This window comes from Labrus mixtus, chromosome 13 (genome assembly GCF_963584025.1).
Source record: "Labrus mixtus chromosome 13, fLabMix1.1, whole genome shotgun sequence".
Lineage (NCBI taxonomy): Eukaryota > Metazoa > Chordata > Actinopteri > Labriformes > Labridae > Labrus > Labrus mixtus.
The window spans coordinates 27,028,900-27,041,606 of record NC_083624.1 but is presented as its reverse complement, the minus strand read 5'-3'; the positions used below and the strand labels follow the sequence as shown (position 1 = coordinate 27,041,606).

Below are 12,707 nucleotides of genomic sequence, written 5' to 3'. Positions count from 1 at the left end.
ACTTAGCAGAGCGTGTGCTAGTTTCCTGTACACAGACAATGAAGCACTTCAATCTGTGTTCAGCTGAAGCATAAGGTGTGGGTGATTAGCACGCTGCTGCTCACTCATGATCTACCCATGTTGTTTTTTCACACTCTGTAACTAATGAGCCCTCTGTGCTTTTTGTTTTGAGTGGTGAAGACAATATGACTGTTTTATACTTTGATTCTCCCATCAGAGTCTGCATGCCATGGAGAGCCATGTAATGATCAAGTTTCTGCCCACCACCCTCAATCAGCTGTTTAGGGTGCTAACCAGTGCCACCCAGGAGGACGTGGCTGTCAACGTCACCAGGCAAGTTATCCTTGGGGGCGATCCAGCTAATCATGCAAATAATGTTCTAATCATGAAAACATTCTGAAAAATGTCACATTTTCAGAAGTTCTGTAAAAAAAAAAGAAGAAAAAAAAAAGTGTGATGAATATTTCCATTGATTACACACATTGAAATAATTTATTACAAACATTTGCTAAAATGAGTATGTAAGTACTAACATGCTTTGCCTGACGGTCTGGGGCCGGAAATATCTTTAATTGTGAATATTTTACTGACAGTTAGCTGGATGTTCTGTTATTTACATAAAGAGTTTTTGATCCAAAATTCTGGAAATAAGACTTTCTGATGGATGAGAAATAATTAAAACAGAGCTAAATGTGAAGAATGTGTGTGTGTGGAACTGTTACTGTAGCTGCTTTCTAAACAATGTCCTCACACATGCCTTTGTTTCAATTGTTTCCATGTAGAGTCATGATTCACATCGTGGCTCAGTGCCATGAGGAGGGGCTGGAGCACTACCTGAGATCATACGTGAAGGTAAAATCAACATGCCCTAATCTTTATAAGTGTTTTAACTTAAAGATTCTCATAGGTCTCTCTGCTTGTTTCTCTTACAGTATGTGTTTAAGACTGAGCCGTACACGTCGTCCAGCAGCCGATCAGTGCATGAGGAGTTGGCTAAAGCAATGACTGCTATCCTGAAGCCTTCCACTGACTTTCTCACGAGTAACAAACTCCTCAAGGTAACATATTGGATTACAGAGCATGTGATTATGATTGGCATGAATTTCCTCTGTATTGTTCTCTGATTGCTGTTTGTCTGCCCTGCAGTACTCCTGGTATTTCTTTGAAGCTTTAGTCAAGTCCATGGCTCAGCACTTGATTGAGAGCTGTAAAGTGAAGGTAAGTCTAACAGTGTCTGCTGCTGTCTGCTTTTATTACAGCTGAGCTTCTCCACTGTTAGCTCTCGACATGCCGGGTCTTGTGGACAGCCACAGTACCACAGTCAAAGTATCCACAGGCTGCCCCACTCTGCTGTTCACTTTAATTTGATGCATTTGTTCATTCCCCCATAAGCATCCACCGCCCTGTGTTTAACCTCCACTGGTGTAATGTGGAGGCTGCAGTGGAGGCGAGTAAATCCACCACAGGTGGAGGTCACAGCTGTGTGGAAACTCTGAAGCCTGAGCACAACTTTAGACACATTCTTTCTGTAGTTGACAACAAATCCCCTGAAAGGTCAAAAAATAATTCAATCAACCATACGCTGTCGACTGTATGACTGAAAGCCCAACACATCCTACTGAATATAAAAAACAGTAGAAAATATAGCAAAAAATTTGTAGCTTCAGGTTAATATAGGATCCGATAATTCTGAAAACAGTAGAGTTGTAAAATGTTTAAACATTATTGAAATTAGATTATATAGTACATCATTTGGAGACAGACTGGTTAGCGCTATATCCTCACAGTGAGGAGGTTCCTGGTTTGAATCCCCGTCTGACAGGAGCCTCTCTGTGAGGAGTTTGCATGTTCTCCCCGTGCATGTGTGAGTTCTCTCCGGGTACTCCGGCTTCCTCCCACAGTCCAAACACATGCTCGTTTTGTCAATTGGTGACTCTAAAATTGTCTGTAGGTGTGAATGTGAGCGTGGCTGCTTGTCTGGTTCTATATGTCAGCTCTGTGGTTGACTGGTGAACAGTCCAGGGTGTATCCCGCCTCTTGATTGGCTCAAGCCCCCTGCGATCCTGAAGGGGAAAAGCGGTAATGGATAATGGAGGAAAATGGATGGATGGATAATTTGGAGACTATTCTTTATGTGTTAGTATATTATTTTTGGCAGCAGGAATCAGACAGGAGTGTATGTTGGGTTGACTTAAAATACATGATAATGCCATGTTTATCCTACTAAAGGAACATTGTCTCAGTGCAGCAGGGTGAGACCATGGCTTAAATCTGAGCTGTATATGGAGATCTTTCTTTTTATGTTTATCATTAGAAATATATATAATCACCATAGTACTGTTTCCACTGTCAGTTTATTATGCTTTATATTTATCTTTGTTTAAACATCTCTGCTCTGCCCAACAGCTGTCCAGGAATCAGCGCTTCTCAGCGGCCTTCCATCACACTGTGGAGACTCTGGTCAACATGATGATGCCACACATCACACAGAAATACAAAGACAACCTGGACGCTGCCAGGAACGCAAACCACAGTCTGGCAGTCTTTATCAAAGTGAGTAGCCACAGTGATTGATTCCTCCTGTTTAATAGAGTGCTATGTGTTTATAAATGTTCAAATACTTCATTATATATTTACCTGCTATAAACGATGACACAAAGCCTTTTACAATTTTTCTGCAGCGCTGCTTCAACCTGATGGACAGAGGCTTTATATTCAAGCAGATCAACAACTACATCAACTGCTTCATGCCTGGAGACCCAAAGGTTGAAAAAATATTTATTGAAAAAAAAAATGTCATCAGTGAGTTTGTAAAAATGTGACAATTCTTATTTTAGTGTTGTTTTAAATCTGCCACACTGGTGTCTGTTTTTTTTTTCAGACTCTGTTTGAGTTCAGGTTCGAGTTCCTGCGCGTTGTGTGTAACCACGAGCACTACGTCCCCTTAAACCTGCCAATGCCGTTTGGGAAGGGAAGGATACTGAGATTTCAAGGTGAGAAGACTTTTAGAAGAGAAGTGAGAAGAGTTTTATTTTATTCCACCATAAATAAATATGCCTTCTGTTGTAACAGCTTTGCTTTTACAGAATGTATCTTTATTGTGTTCCTCAATTAGCTTTATTATCTCCTTATGATACAGAGGAGTCAAATGAAACTCCAGTAGGTAGGTGAAAGAGTGTGTCGTCTCCTAAATGAGAATTACTCAATCCAATCATTCCTTTAACTGTCAGATTATTCTGTTTGAAATGTGTGGTGTGTACAGAAGCTGAGACTCTCTGTGTAGACGTTGGTGATTGTATATGCAATCATTTTTCTGTTTTGAAGGTGTTTGTAGATCAAGACAATGATTATTTTAGCATATTTAAAGCATCAATATTTTCTGTCATTCCTAAGAAATCATATCCTCATAGTGCTTACATCCTTTTAAAAAATCAAATAAATATAAATATTAATCGACAACGCCGTCTCTTGAGTGTGATTACAGCCATTTTGGGAATAAATAATGTTATAAATCATGTGTAAACAGCTGTTCAACCACAAGATAAATCCTGTTAGTCTTCTTCTACAATGATCACTGTGGACGCAGAACAGCAGCCGATCTGTAGGATCAAAAATCTAATCTGTTTTTACAAATTATTTATATTTTTTACAAATATCAATGTGTCTGATTGATAACAACTGAAAGGTATACTCTTTTTTTTCTATTGGTCCTCTCTGGGATTTCATCTCCTTTGTCTTGCCTCTTCTTCCATTAAGACCTCCAGCTGGATTACTCGCTGACAGATGACTTTTGCAAGAACCACTTCCTGGTCGGGCTGCTGCTCAGGGAGGTCGGCGCAGCTCTGCAGGAGTTCAGGGAGGTCCGTCAGATATCCATCCAAGTGCTGAAGAGTCTGATGATAAAGCACACGTTTGACGACCGCTACACCTCCAAAGTAAAGAACCTTTTCCTGTCTCAGTCCCTCTCTCCTTTCCTCTGCATCTCAGCGTCTGATAACTTTGTTTGTTATCTGGAGAAATCTGTGACGAGATCTATTTGTTTTTCAGAGTCAGCAGGCCAGGATGGCAACGCTGTACTTGCCCTTGTTTGGTCTGCTCACAGAGAATGTCAACAGGCTGAATGTGAAAGAAGTTGCCCCATTCCCCATCAACCACTCCAATAATGTAAGAGAGCCACCTAGTGGTTACTTTTTAAAATATCTGCCGTACACACTGCAGCAGTGGTGGATGATCTTAAACCTTTTATATTTTATTTTTCAGCCAGAACCTTTATTTAAAAGTTGTATTTGTTTTTCTGCACACAATGTAAAATGTCATTTTCTTTGCTGTTATCAATCAACACTGAATTGCTTCAATCTGTAAAAGTCAGAAGTGTTAATTTCACTATCCAGTCTGAGATTAGGATTGTTCCCCTTCAGCATTCTGACCAGGACATTTAGATGTCAGACGTACTCTTGAATTAACTAAACATCTGCACTGTTTCCCCTCAGAATGGAAGAGAAGACTCTCTTTTCAGCAACGCGTTGATGACACCTCCCAGGTCCAGCACCTTCCTGGACACCAGCTTGCACAAAGATTTGTTTGGAGCCATCTCCGGCACCTGTGAGTGGAACACGAAAAAAATGTTCTAAGAAATCCATTTAACTTTCTTATGTTTTTATATGAATCCACCTCCTTTCCTTTTTTTTCTCTTACAGCCTCACCTCACACTTCATCGACCCCCAACATAAACTCTGTGCGCCATGCAGACTCTCGCAGCTCACTCATCAGCACGGATTCTTCCAACAGCCTGCTGGAGAGGAACAACGACAAGGGCAACTCGCTGGACAAGGTACATCACAGGATGTGTTGCTTGATGCCTGTGATGGAATTTCTGTATCTCTTAAAGTCTTTCTATGTGATTTTTCGCACTTAAATATAATATAAATCAAGTATATCCTCTAAAAATAACTCTGTGAGTCATGACTGTCTACAATGGGTGTAACACCAGAGTCCCACTGTCTGTGATGTTTTCAGAGTTTTCAGAGTCCTATCTTCACTTTGTTTACATCGCCAGGACGGCCGGCTGACTCCTCCCCTCGTGTATAAAAGTTGTTTAATTGAGGGACTAGAGAAAAGAAGAATAACATACTGTACTCACTGCTTAACTGTGTTTCTAGATCACGCTCATTTCAGGTAAATTTACATGCAGTGTGAAGATACGAGCAGAATAAAGATCACTAGCATTAGCATGCTAACACAACAATGCAGCGTGAGTTGTTTTGGTTTCATGCTGGTGCTCAAGGGCGACATCTGCTGGATCAAAAAATCACATATAAAGCCTTTAAGATGTACAGACTTTATTTAGCTTATTCCCTGCTTCTGGCGACAGTCAGATCTGATAGGGTGGAGCTGTGACTAGGCCAACTGTGAAGTCATTTCATACAGCATTTATTATAAATCATATGAAGACTTTCTGTGTTATGTAAGATCCTCAAAGATATCAGAGGTCCCCTTGTTGTGACAAAAGTTCAAAAGACAGTCGCCCCTTTTTAACTTGTACCATTAACTCCCTTACCTTACCTGAACGGCTGACCATGGCTGCTGGAGAAGTTTGTCCGGAGACACTCTGCCAATGTCCCGCGCTTCTGTATGGACACTGAGGAGACCGTGCTCTCTGTGTGCACAAAACGCGTCACCATGGACTTCTCCCTGCTCTCTGCCCCCTGGGTGCCAGAGAGCACCCTGCAGCACAGCGTTTCACTTCAAGTACTACCTTCACACAGTCATCCTCCTCTCCTTGGAGTGTCCCACCTGGGAGTGTTAGAGTGTGTGTGAGAGTGTCCTCGTGTGCTAAGCCCTTTCTTTTGCCAGATGATTCTCAGGCTATCGGCCTGTTTCTCCTCTGGTGCCCTAAATCCGCGCTGCTGCACCACAGGGCCTCACAGGGTTTGTCTACTTTTCCAGATGTTCATAGGCTTGCATGCTTAAAGGAATCTTTCACTGTGCAGCTCCTCTGACGTGTGCAGCGTTTATTTTCTGTTTTTACTGATAGATAAAAAAAATCTGAGGAGAAGTCCATTACACATGAATACTGGATTTGACTTTCTGTGTTCTTGTGGGTTTGAGTTGAAGATGTGATGTTAGGCAGCTTTTATTGTGATTTATTTAAAAGCACAAAGGGAAAAGGACAACAACAAAAATGAAAGAAAGTGAACTTTAGCCCTGAGATATCCCACGCTCAAAAACACCCCTAAAGAAGCCAAAGTCGTAGCCTCATGCTTTCCACTAAGTCATCCCCAGCCAGTCTCATGGTCTAGACTAACTGCTGGCAAAGGAACGTGCTTGGTATACCGCCAACCCCGCTTGCTGTGGTAGAGCTGTTGCTCCACTGCTTTGCTTCTGTTTTCTTCCTGCTCTCTCCTCAGCTGGAAGAAATGGTTATTGTTTTCCACCGTGCATTTAGCCCTGCAACAGCGGAGTGAATAGTCAACCACAGGCTTCAGAAAAGTCTTATTTGATCACATATTAACTCCTCTTAAGTTATGTTTTTTTAATGCAGTTTAGTGTCCAGAACATAAACCAAGACTTGAGCTCTAAATTGAATGATAAATTCTTAATGATCAAATATAAACTTGAGGCATTAAGAGAAGCTAAAAACATGACTGTGTGTGTGTTTGTTCCCTGACTGGATTCTTTATCTCCCTCAGAACCAGCCTGCTTCAACACTGGGCAGCACCCTCCTACGATGTGATAAACTGGACCAGGCAGAGATCAAGAGTCTTCTCATGTGCTTCTTGCATGTGCTCAAAAGCATGTCTGAGGGTAAAATCTCACTTCATCTCTCTTTGCGTCATGGTGGCTCTGTCTGAATATCTTTACTCTCTAACTTACTGTCTGTCTGATTCTGGTCTGAGCTCGTTTGAACCTAAAGAAAACATCCATCTCTGTCTCTTCCAGACGCTCTGTTCACATACTGGAACAAGGCTTCGTCTGCTGAGTTAATGGACTTCTTCACTCTTGTCGAGTAAGATATCTTTGATGGCTTTGATGACAACCTTGAAATTAAATGTAAACTTTTTCATTTCTTTTGGCTGATTTTGAATTTTTTTTCCTCTTAGAGTGTGCCTGCATCAGTTCAGATACATGGGGAAGAGATACATCGCAAGGTAATGTTGTTCTATGCATGAACACCTTTCTTTAAAATGTTTTGACTTAAGGGAAGTCAATTCTTGATGAAGTCCTTAAAGATCTGAGTACAGTGATTCCCAACTTTGACCTTTTTTCTGCCATATATGTTTAAGTTTTTCAGTACAAGTAAGAAGAAAACAAGGAACACACCACATAGATCTTAAATGACATATATATATAGAAGTATTCACAAAAATGAAGGGATAAAAATAGAACAAAAAATGACACATGGCCATACACCCAATCTACTGTAAGTCCCCTATTATTCCAACCACCACTTCACAGGAAGACAGCATCAACAAAGTATATAAACAGATGATGAGGTTAGAGTAGGTAGTGGTAGGTATTACAATAAGAGAGGAAAAGGCTAAGACCTCTTTGGAAAATCCAGATAATAATTAAGATGGCAATATATGGGGGGTAATACAGTAGGTCCCACACCCTATGCAAGTGGTCTACAGAGGAGTATACTCAATAGGAAGGAAGGATGAGGCACATCGTGTTTAAGTCAATATGAACACCAAAAGTTACAGATAATTCATACACAATGTCAGACCAGTATCTTTACAACTCAGCTGACAGAAACAGTGAATATAATTACCACTTTTGGAATTGCACTCACAGCGAAGTGGAGATACATTAGCATCTATTTTGTATCAGATATAGGGCATTATAAAATACACTGATTTGTTTCTTAGACACATTAAAGACAGGACCTTTTCTTCAGAGATGACATTATTACTCATCAATAGTAGTAGATGGTAAATGGACTTGAGCTTGTGTGGCGCTTTTCTAGTCTTCTGACATCTCAAAGCGCTTTTACACCATAGGTTACACCTACATATTCACACACTGATGGTAGAGGCTGCTGTGTTAAGTGACCATCAGAAGTAACTAATCCCATTCACATGCATTCACCGCCGACAAAGCAGTGGAAGCAACTTGGGCTTAAGTGTCTTGCCCACGGACACATCGGACATGCAGCTGCACCCGCCTGCTTCAACGCTGGGGCAGTGTGATAAACTGTCAAGAGTAAATTGTGTTACCAAATTTTATATATATTTTCGGGCTTTGGGAATGGCATGTGGGAAAGGAGCCGCAAGTCGTATTTTTACCCGGGCCTCCCGCTTGGAGAACGATAACCTCCATACATGGGGACACCCTAACCGCTAGGTCATCAGCGCCCCAACACATTTTAAACTGGGTGAAAATGAAAAACATTATTTGCCCATTCTCCCTGGCACTGCAGAAATATAAAGTCCCCTTGTTTGGGAATCACTGTTCCAGTGGGTAGCCACTTGATCTTTGAGGGGACAAAATAAATGACCTGTAGAACTTTATAACTGATTGAACTCACCAACAAACTGTGACAACAAAAGTCTAAAAGGTAATGAGAAGTGAGGCATGTGACTGTGTTCTGAGCACATTATTTGAAAAGTAATTAAAATCTATACAAACACACATGCTGTACTTCCTTCACTATTTGGAGGCTGACCTGGCCTTGACCCCCAGAGGGCTTTGGGTGTTTCTTCCATTTTAACCTCCCATCACTGTTTCTATCTTTATTCACTTAAATGCTGGCAAGTTTAACGTACTGAAATAAAACCTGGCTCCTGCCCTGTCCTGCCTGGGTAAGACTTAATATGAACCTGGCTCTTTCTTTTTTTTTAACTCAATGCATGATATCGACTCACCATGTAAAAGTTGCAGTGCTATGACACCTTCTGGATCTATTCATGTTAATCATCTGTTACTTTCATTATAAGACGCATGGCATTCATTTTACTTCAGTGCTTGATTGCTGTTATTTGCTGCTTTTATTTTTGAATTTAACTGCATGCAAGAAAAAATATTAATCTCACATCTTTACCACATAGGCCGCAGAGTGGGTCTATGTGTAAAGGTCGTCCAAAACGTTTGCATCATGTTTCTTAAATTCTGTATTGAACAGGATCAGGCTGTTTTGATTTTAGCTCCAAAGATCATCAAACCTCAGGACAAAAAGAACAATGCAGCCTAACCTGCTCCACTAACTTATGCTATGCTACTAGGCAGCCATTCCTTCTAACATTGTCCTGTTTCCTAATCAGGAACCAGGATGGGGCAGGACCCGTAGCACATGAGCGGAAGTCTCAGACTCTGCCTGTGTCCCGTAACAGAGCGGGAATGATGCATGCCCGCTTACAGCAGCTCAGCAGCCTGGATAACTCACACACATTTAACCACAGTAAGTGCCCCATGCTGTACTCTTCATCAAACGTCCTCTCCCAGAGGAGCCTATATATGCCCTCCACCTCATCCTGTGTAGTCTTACTCCTCAAGCTTTTCATCAACATCACCCTCTTTCTCACTCCCTGTGTACACCCAGCCTGCCTCAGAAGTCATGGGCACACAGCTGTGGCTGTGTGAAGCTTCGTATCGGTTTGACCTAGAGGGCTTAAGCTATGTGCTCGGTCTGTTGAATGGCATTCCTTTAATACAGTTTCTTTGTGTTTTCAGTGTAAGAAAGATTTCAAGTATTCTTGGAATATCTGTAGAACATGGTAAGAGTGTATCAGGTTGGGCAGGCAGTGTGCAGACTACTTAATTTGGTTGAATGACGAGCATGCCTGAACATTAGCTTTCTAAAGTCTTCAGATCCATCCGGCTAACTCATCTGCTTTGACATCTTTACATTTCATTCTCTGAAGAAGCAATCCATCACAAATATGACGTGTTTCATTCCAAATGACTACCTGTGTGTTCAAGAAAAATGCTGCTTAACTGGATATACATACACAATTAAATTCATATTGTGGCATTTATTAACACAAGCTACAAACACAAAATGTCACCATTTTCACCGTTCATTTGGTAAAAGATATCGGTTACATATTAGGAAGAGCATCTTTTCTCCACGTTTGGAATGAAACTTAATCAATGAAACAATCCATCTTTCAAATAGCTTTGCCTTTCACAAGATTTCATATTTGGAGACTGTTGATGTGACATGATTCAGCAGAGTTATTTATTTCAAGTTGCACTGGTAGTGGTGAAACAGTTACAGCTTTCTGTCTTTTTCGTCTTGTTCTCATTAGCCTACAGTCACTCGGATGCAGACGTGTTGAATCAGTCACTGCTGGAGGCTAACATCGCCACTGAAGTGTGCCTGACTGTCCTGGACACACTAAGCATCTTTATCATGGGATTCAAGGTAGCAACAGTGCTGTAGTACTTGATGCAATGCAATGATTATGTCAGGCTTTATTGTAGCTTCAGAATGTGTTTCGTCTTTTTGTAATCAGTTCCTGAGATGATGCTTTGTTTCTTCACAGACCCAGCTTTGCTCTGACCACGGCCACAGTCCTCTCATGAAGAAGGTCTTTGAAGTCCACCTCTGCTTTCTGCGCATTAATCAGTCAGAGACGGCCCTCAAACAGGTCTTCACTACGCTGCGCACATTCATCTACAAGGTGCGAGGTTCAAGTCCCTTGAACTAAATTATCTTTGTTACTTTAAGAGTTCACCCAAGCTGATGGCATATTTTGTCCTCTTTGCCCTTTAGTTCCCCTGCACGTTCTTTGAAGGCCGTGCCGACATGTGTGCTGCTTTCTGCTACGAGATCTTGAAGTGTTGTAACTCCAAGCTGAGCTCCATCCGCAGCGACGCAGCCCATCTACTCTACTTCCTCATGAAGAGCAACTTTGACTACACGGGTCGCAAGTCATTTGTTCGGACACACCTACAGGTGAGAGAGACCTTCTGTGGATCTCAGCGGCCTCCAAAGTTTTTATGTCAACATTATTTACACTAAATAAAAACAGTACATTTTGTGTAATTGCACAAAAATGTCATCATACATTGGATTTCCCCAGCATCATGACCACTCCTCAGGTTTCTGGATAACGGAGAGAGACCCTCAATAATCCAGTCTTTTTATTTTCTGTGACTTAATGCAGCATTGTTTTTAATATATTGTAACCCCTTCAGACCCATATATTTTTAAAACTGATTCTGACTCCTCTCCAACATAAAAACAAAGTGGAAAAAACACATTTTTGCTAACTCATGTTTTTTTCGTATTTTTTCATGTCCATTCCAATGGACGCCACGACAAGATGGGCGTAAAATGTCATAAAAACTTAAGAAAAATAAGGCAGAGTTTTTCCACATAGTAATCATTCAGGTATGGCCTTAAACATCTGGACCTGGATGTTTGCATATTTTTGAGTCTATAAGATTCTGAACATGTGTATCACAGCGAGGGTAGGGAACAGCAGTGAGGTCATCACCAGGAAAACCCAGAGCCTGCAAGAAGAGAGGGAAATGCTATGACGCAATCTGAACATGCACATGAACACAATATATGTATGATTGTAGATAAGATTATACTTACAGGTGATAGAGACCTTCTGTGGATCTCAGCGGTCTCCAAAGTTTTTATCTTAACATTATTTACACCGGTGGGCCTTGAGAACCTAAAGAAAGAGAATATTTGACAGGATGGAATTGGTTTAATTTGTGATAATTGTGATTATTGCTATATTTACACACAGCAGTGGACTTTCTTTGGGGATCTTAAATAAAACATGAGGATTAAACATTATTTAATGATTATTTTTTTCAGGTGGTGATTGCTGTCAGTCAGTTAATAGCTGATGTCATCGGTATTGGAAGTACCCGCTTCCAGCAGTCTCTCTCAATAATAAACAACTGTGCCAACAGTGACAAAACTATCAAGGTCAGGAATTCATTTTTGGGCATAATTATCTTCTGGTACATCAGTTTAATACATACGTCCCAACTATTAATGACACAGTCGACTGTTCTCCTTCCTGCACCCTCGGTTACAGAACACAGCGTTCCCCTCAGATGTGAAAGACCTGACCAAACGCATCAGAACAGTGTTGATGGCCACGGCTCAGATGAAGGAGCACGAGAGAGATCCCGAGATGCTGGTGGACCTTCAGTACAGCCTCGCCAAGTCCTACGCCAGCACGCCTGAGCTACGCAAGACCTGGCTCGACAGCATGGCCCGTATCCATGTGAAGAACGGAGACCTGTCAGAGGTGTGTGAGGAGAGACAAAGCTGAATATGTTATGCTTTAGATTGATGGTGCACAGTTTAACATGAACTCACCTCAGGTCTGTATCTGTTGATCGTTTGTATAAAGAATCAGATATTAAACACTGGCTTCTTCTCAGATTGGTCAGGTTTATTGTTTTCAATACTGTCCTGTGAAATAATGATTACCATCAGCATCATCTTGCTTACCTGGCTTGTTGTCGTTTACAGGCGGCCATGTGTTACGTGCACGTTGCAGCACTTGTGGCGGAATACCTGCGAAGAAAAGGTGCTTCTATAATCTCTCTCCAGCTGAATATTACACAGAAGCCTTATTGTGTACATTCTGCGTTGGCTATGATGTACAAATTGGGCTGATTGTTAAAATATTGTCTTCTTGCACTTTGACACCCTGGACACTTTACACTGTTTACATTAGTCTATATTTTGTATATTCAAATATTTATTTTTTTATTTTACATTATATTTCTAT

The 12,707-nt window shown here is 41.1% G+C and overlaps 1 protein-coding gene across 9 annotated transcripts in view; it reads left to right on the top strand.

Annotated features, from left to right (window-relative positions):
* LOC132987450 (dedicator of cytokinesis protein 9-like) overlaps positions 1-12,707 on the top strand; it is an 80,506-nt gene that overhangs the window by 60,440 nt on the left and 7,359 nt on the right. For 5 of the 9 annotated variants that reach the window (XR_009675616.1, XM_061054527.1, XM_061054524.1 and 2 more), the window contains exons 24-45: positions 218-333; positions 783-852; positions 933-1,058; positions 1,147-1,218; positions 2,407-2,553; positions 2,682-2,765; positions 2,882-2,993; positions 3,116-3,163; positions 3,757-3,935; positions 4,048-4,164; positions 4,491-4,602; positions 4,698-4,831; positions 6,690-6,804; positions 6,940-7,006; positions 7,101-7,148; positions 9,261-9,397; positions 10,248-10,363; positions 10,485-10,622; positions 10,715-10,897; positions 11,777-11,890; positions 12,003-12,218; positions 12,446-12,503. Coding sequence is in view for 8 of the 9 variants with exons in the window: in XM_061054527.1 (XP_060910510.1) it covers positions 218-333; positions 783-852; positions 933-1,058; positions 1,147-1,218; positions 2,407-2,553; positions 2,682-2,765; positions 2,882-2,993; positions 3,116-3,163; positions 3,757-3,935; positions 4,048-4,164; positions 4,491-4,602; positions 4,698-4,831; positions 6,690-6,804; positions 6,940-7,006; positions 7,101-7,148; positions 9,261-9,397; positions 10,248-10,363; positions 10,485-10,622; positions 10,715-10,897; positions 11,777-11,890; positions 12,003-12,218; positions 12,446-12,503 (2,509 nt within the window). In the remaining variant the exon portion in view is untranslated. The remainder of the gene's footprint in view (positions 1-217; positions 334-782; positions 853-932; positions 1,059-1,146; positions 1,219-2,406; positions 2,554-2,681; positions 2,766-2,881; positions 2,994-3,115; positions 3,164-3,756; positions 3,936-4,047; positions 4,165-4,490; positions 4,603-4,697; positions 4,832-6,689; positions 6,805-6,939; positions 7,007-7,100; positions 7,149-9,260; positions 9,398-10,247; positions 10,364-10,484; positions 10,623-10,714; positions 10,898-11,776; positions 11,891-12,002; positions 12,219-12,445; positions 12,504-12,707) is intronic. The other 4 variants (XM_061054528.1, XM_061054529.1, XM_061054532.1 and 1 more) reach the window with 2 other exon arrangements.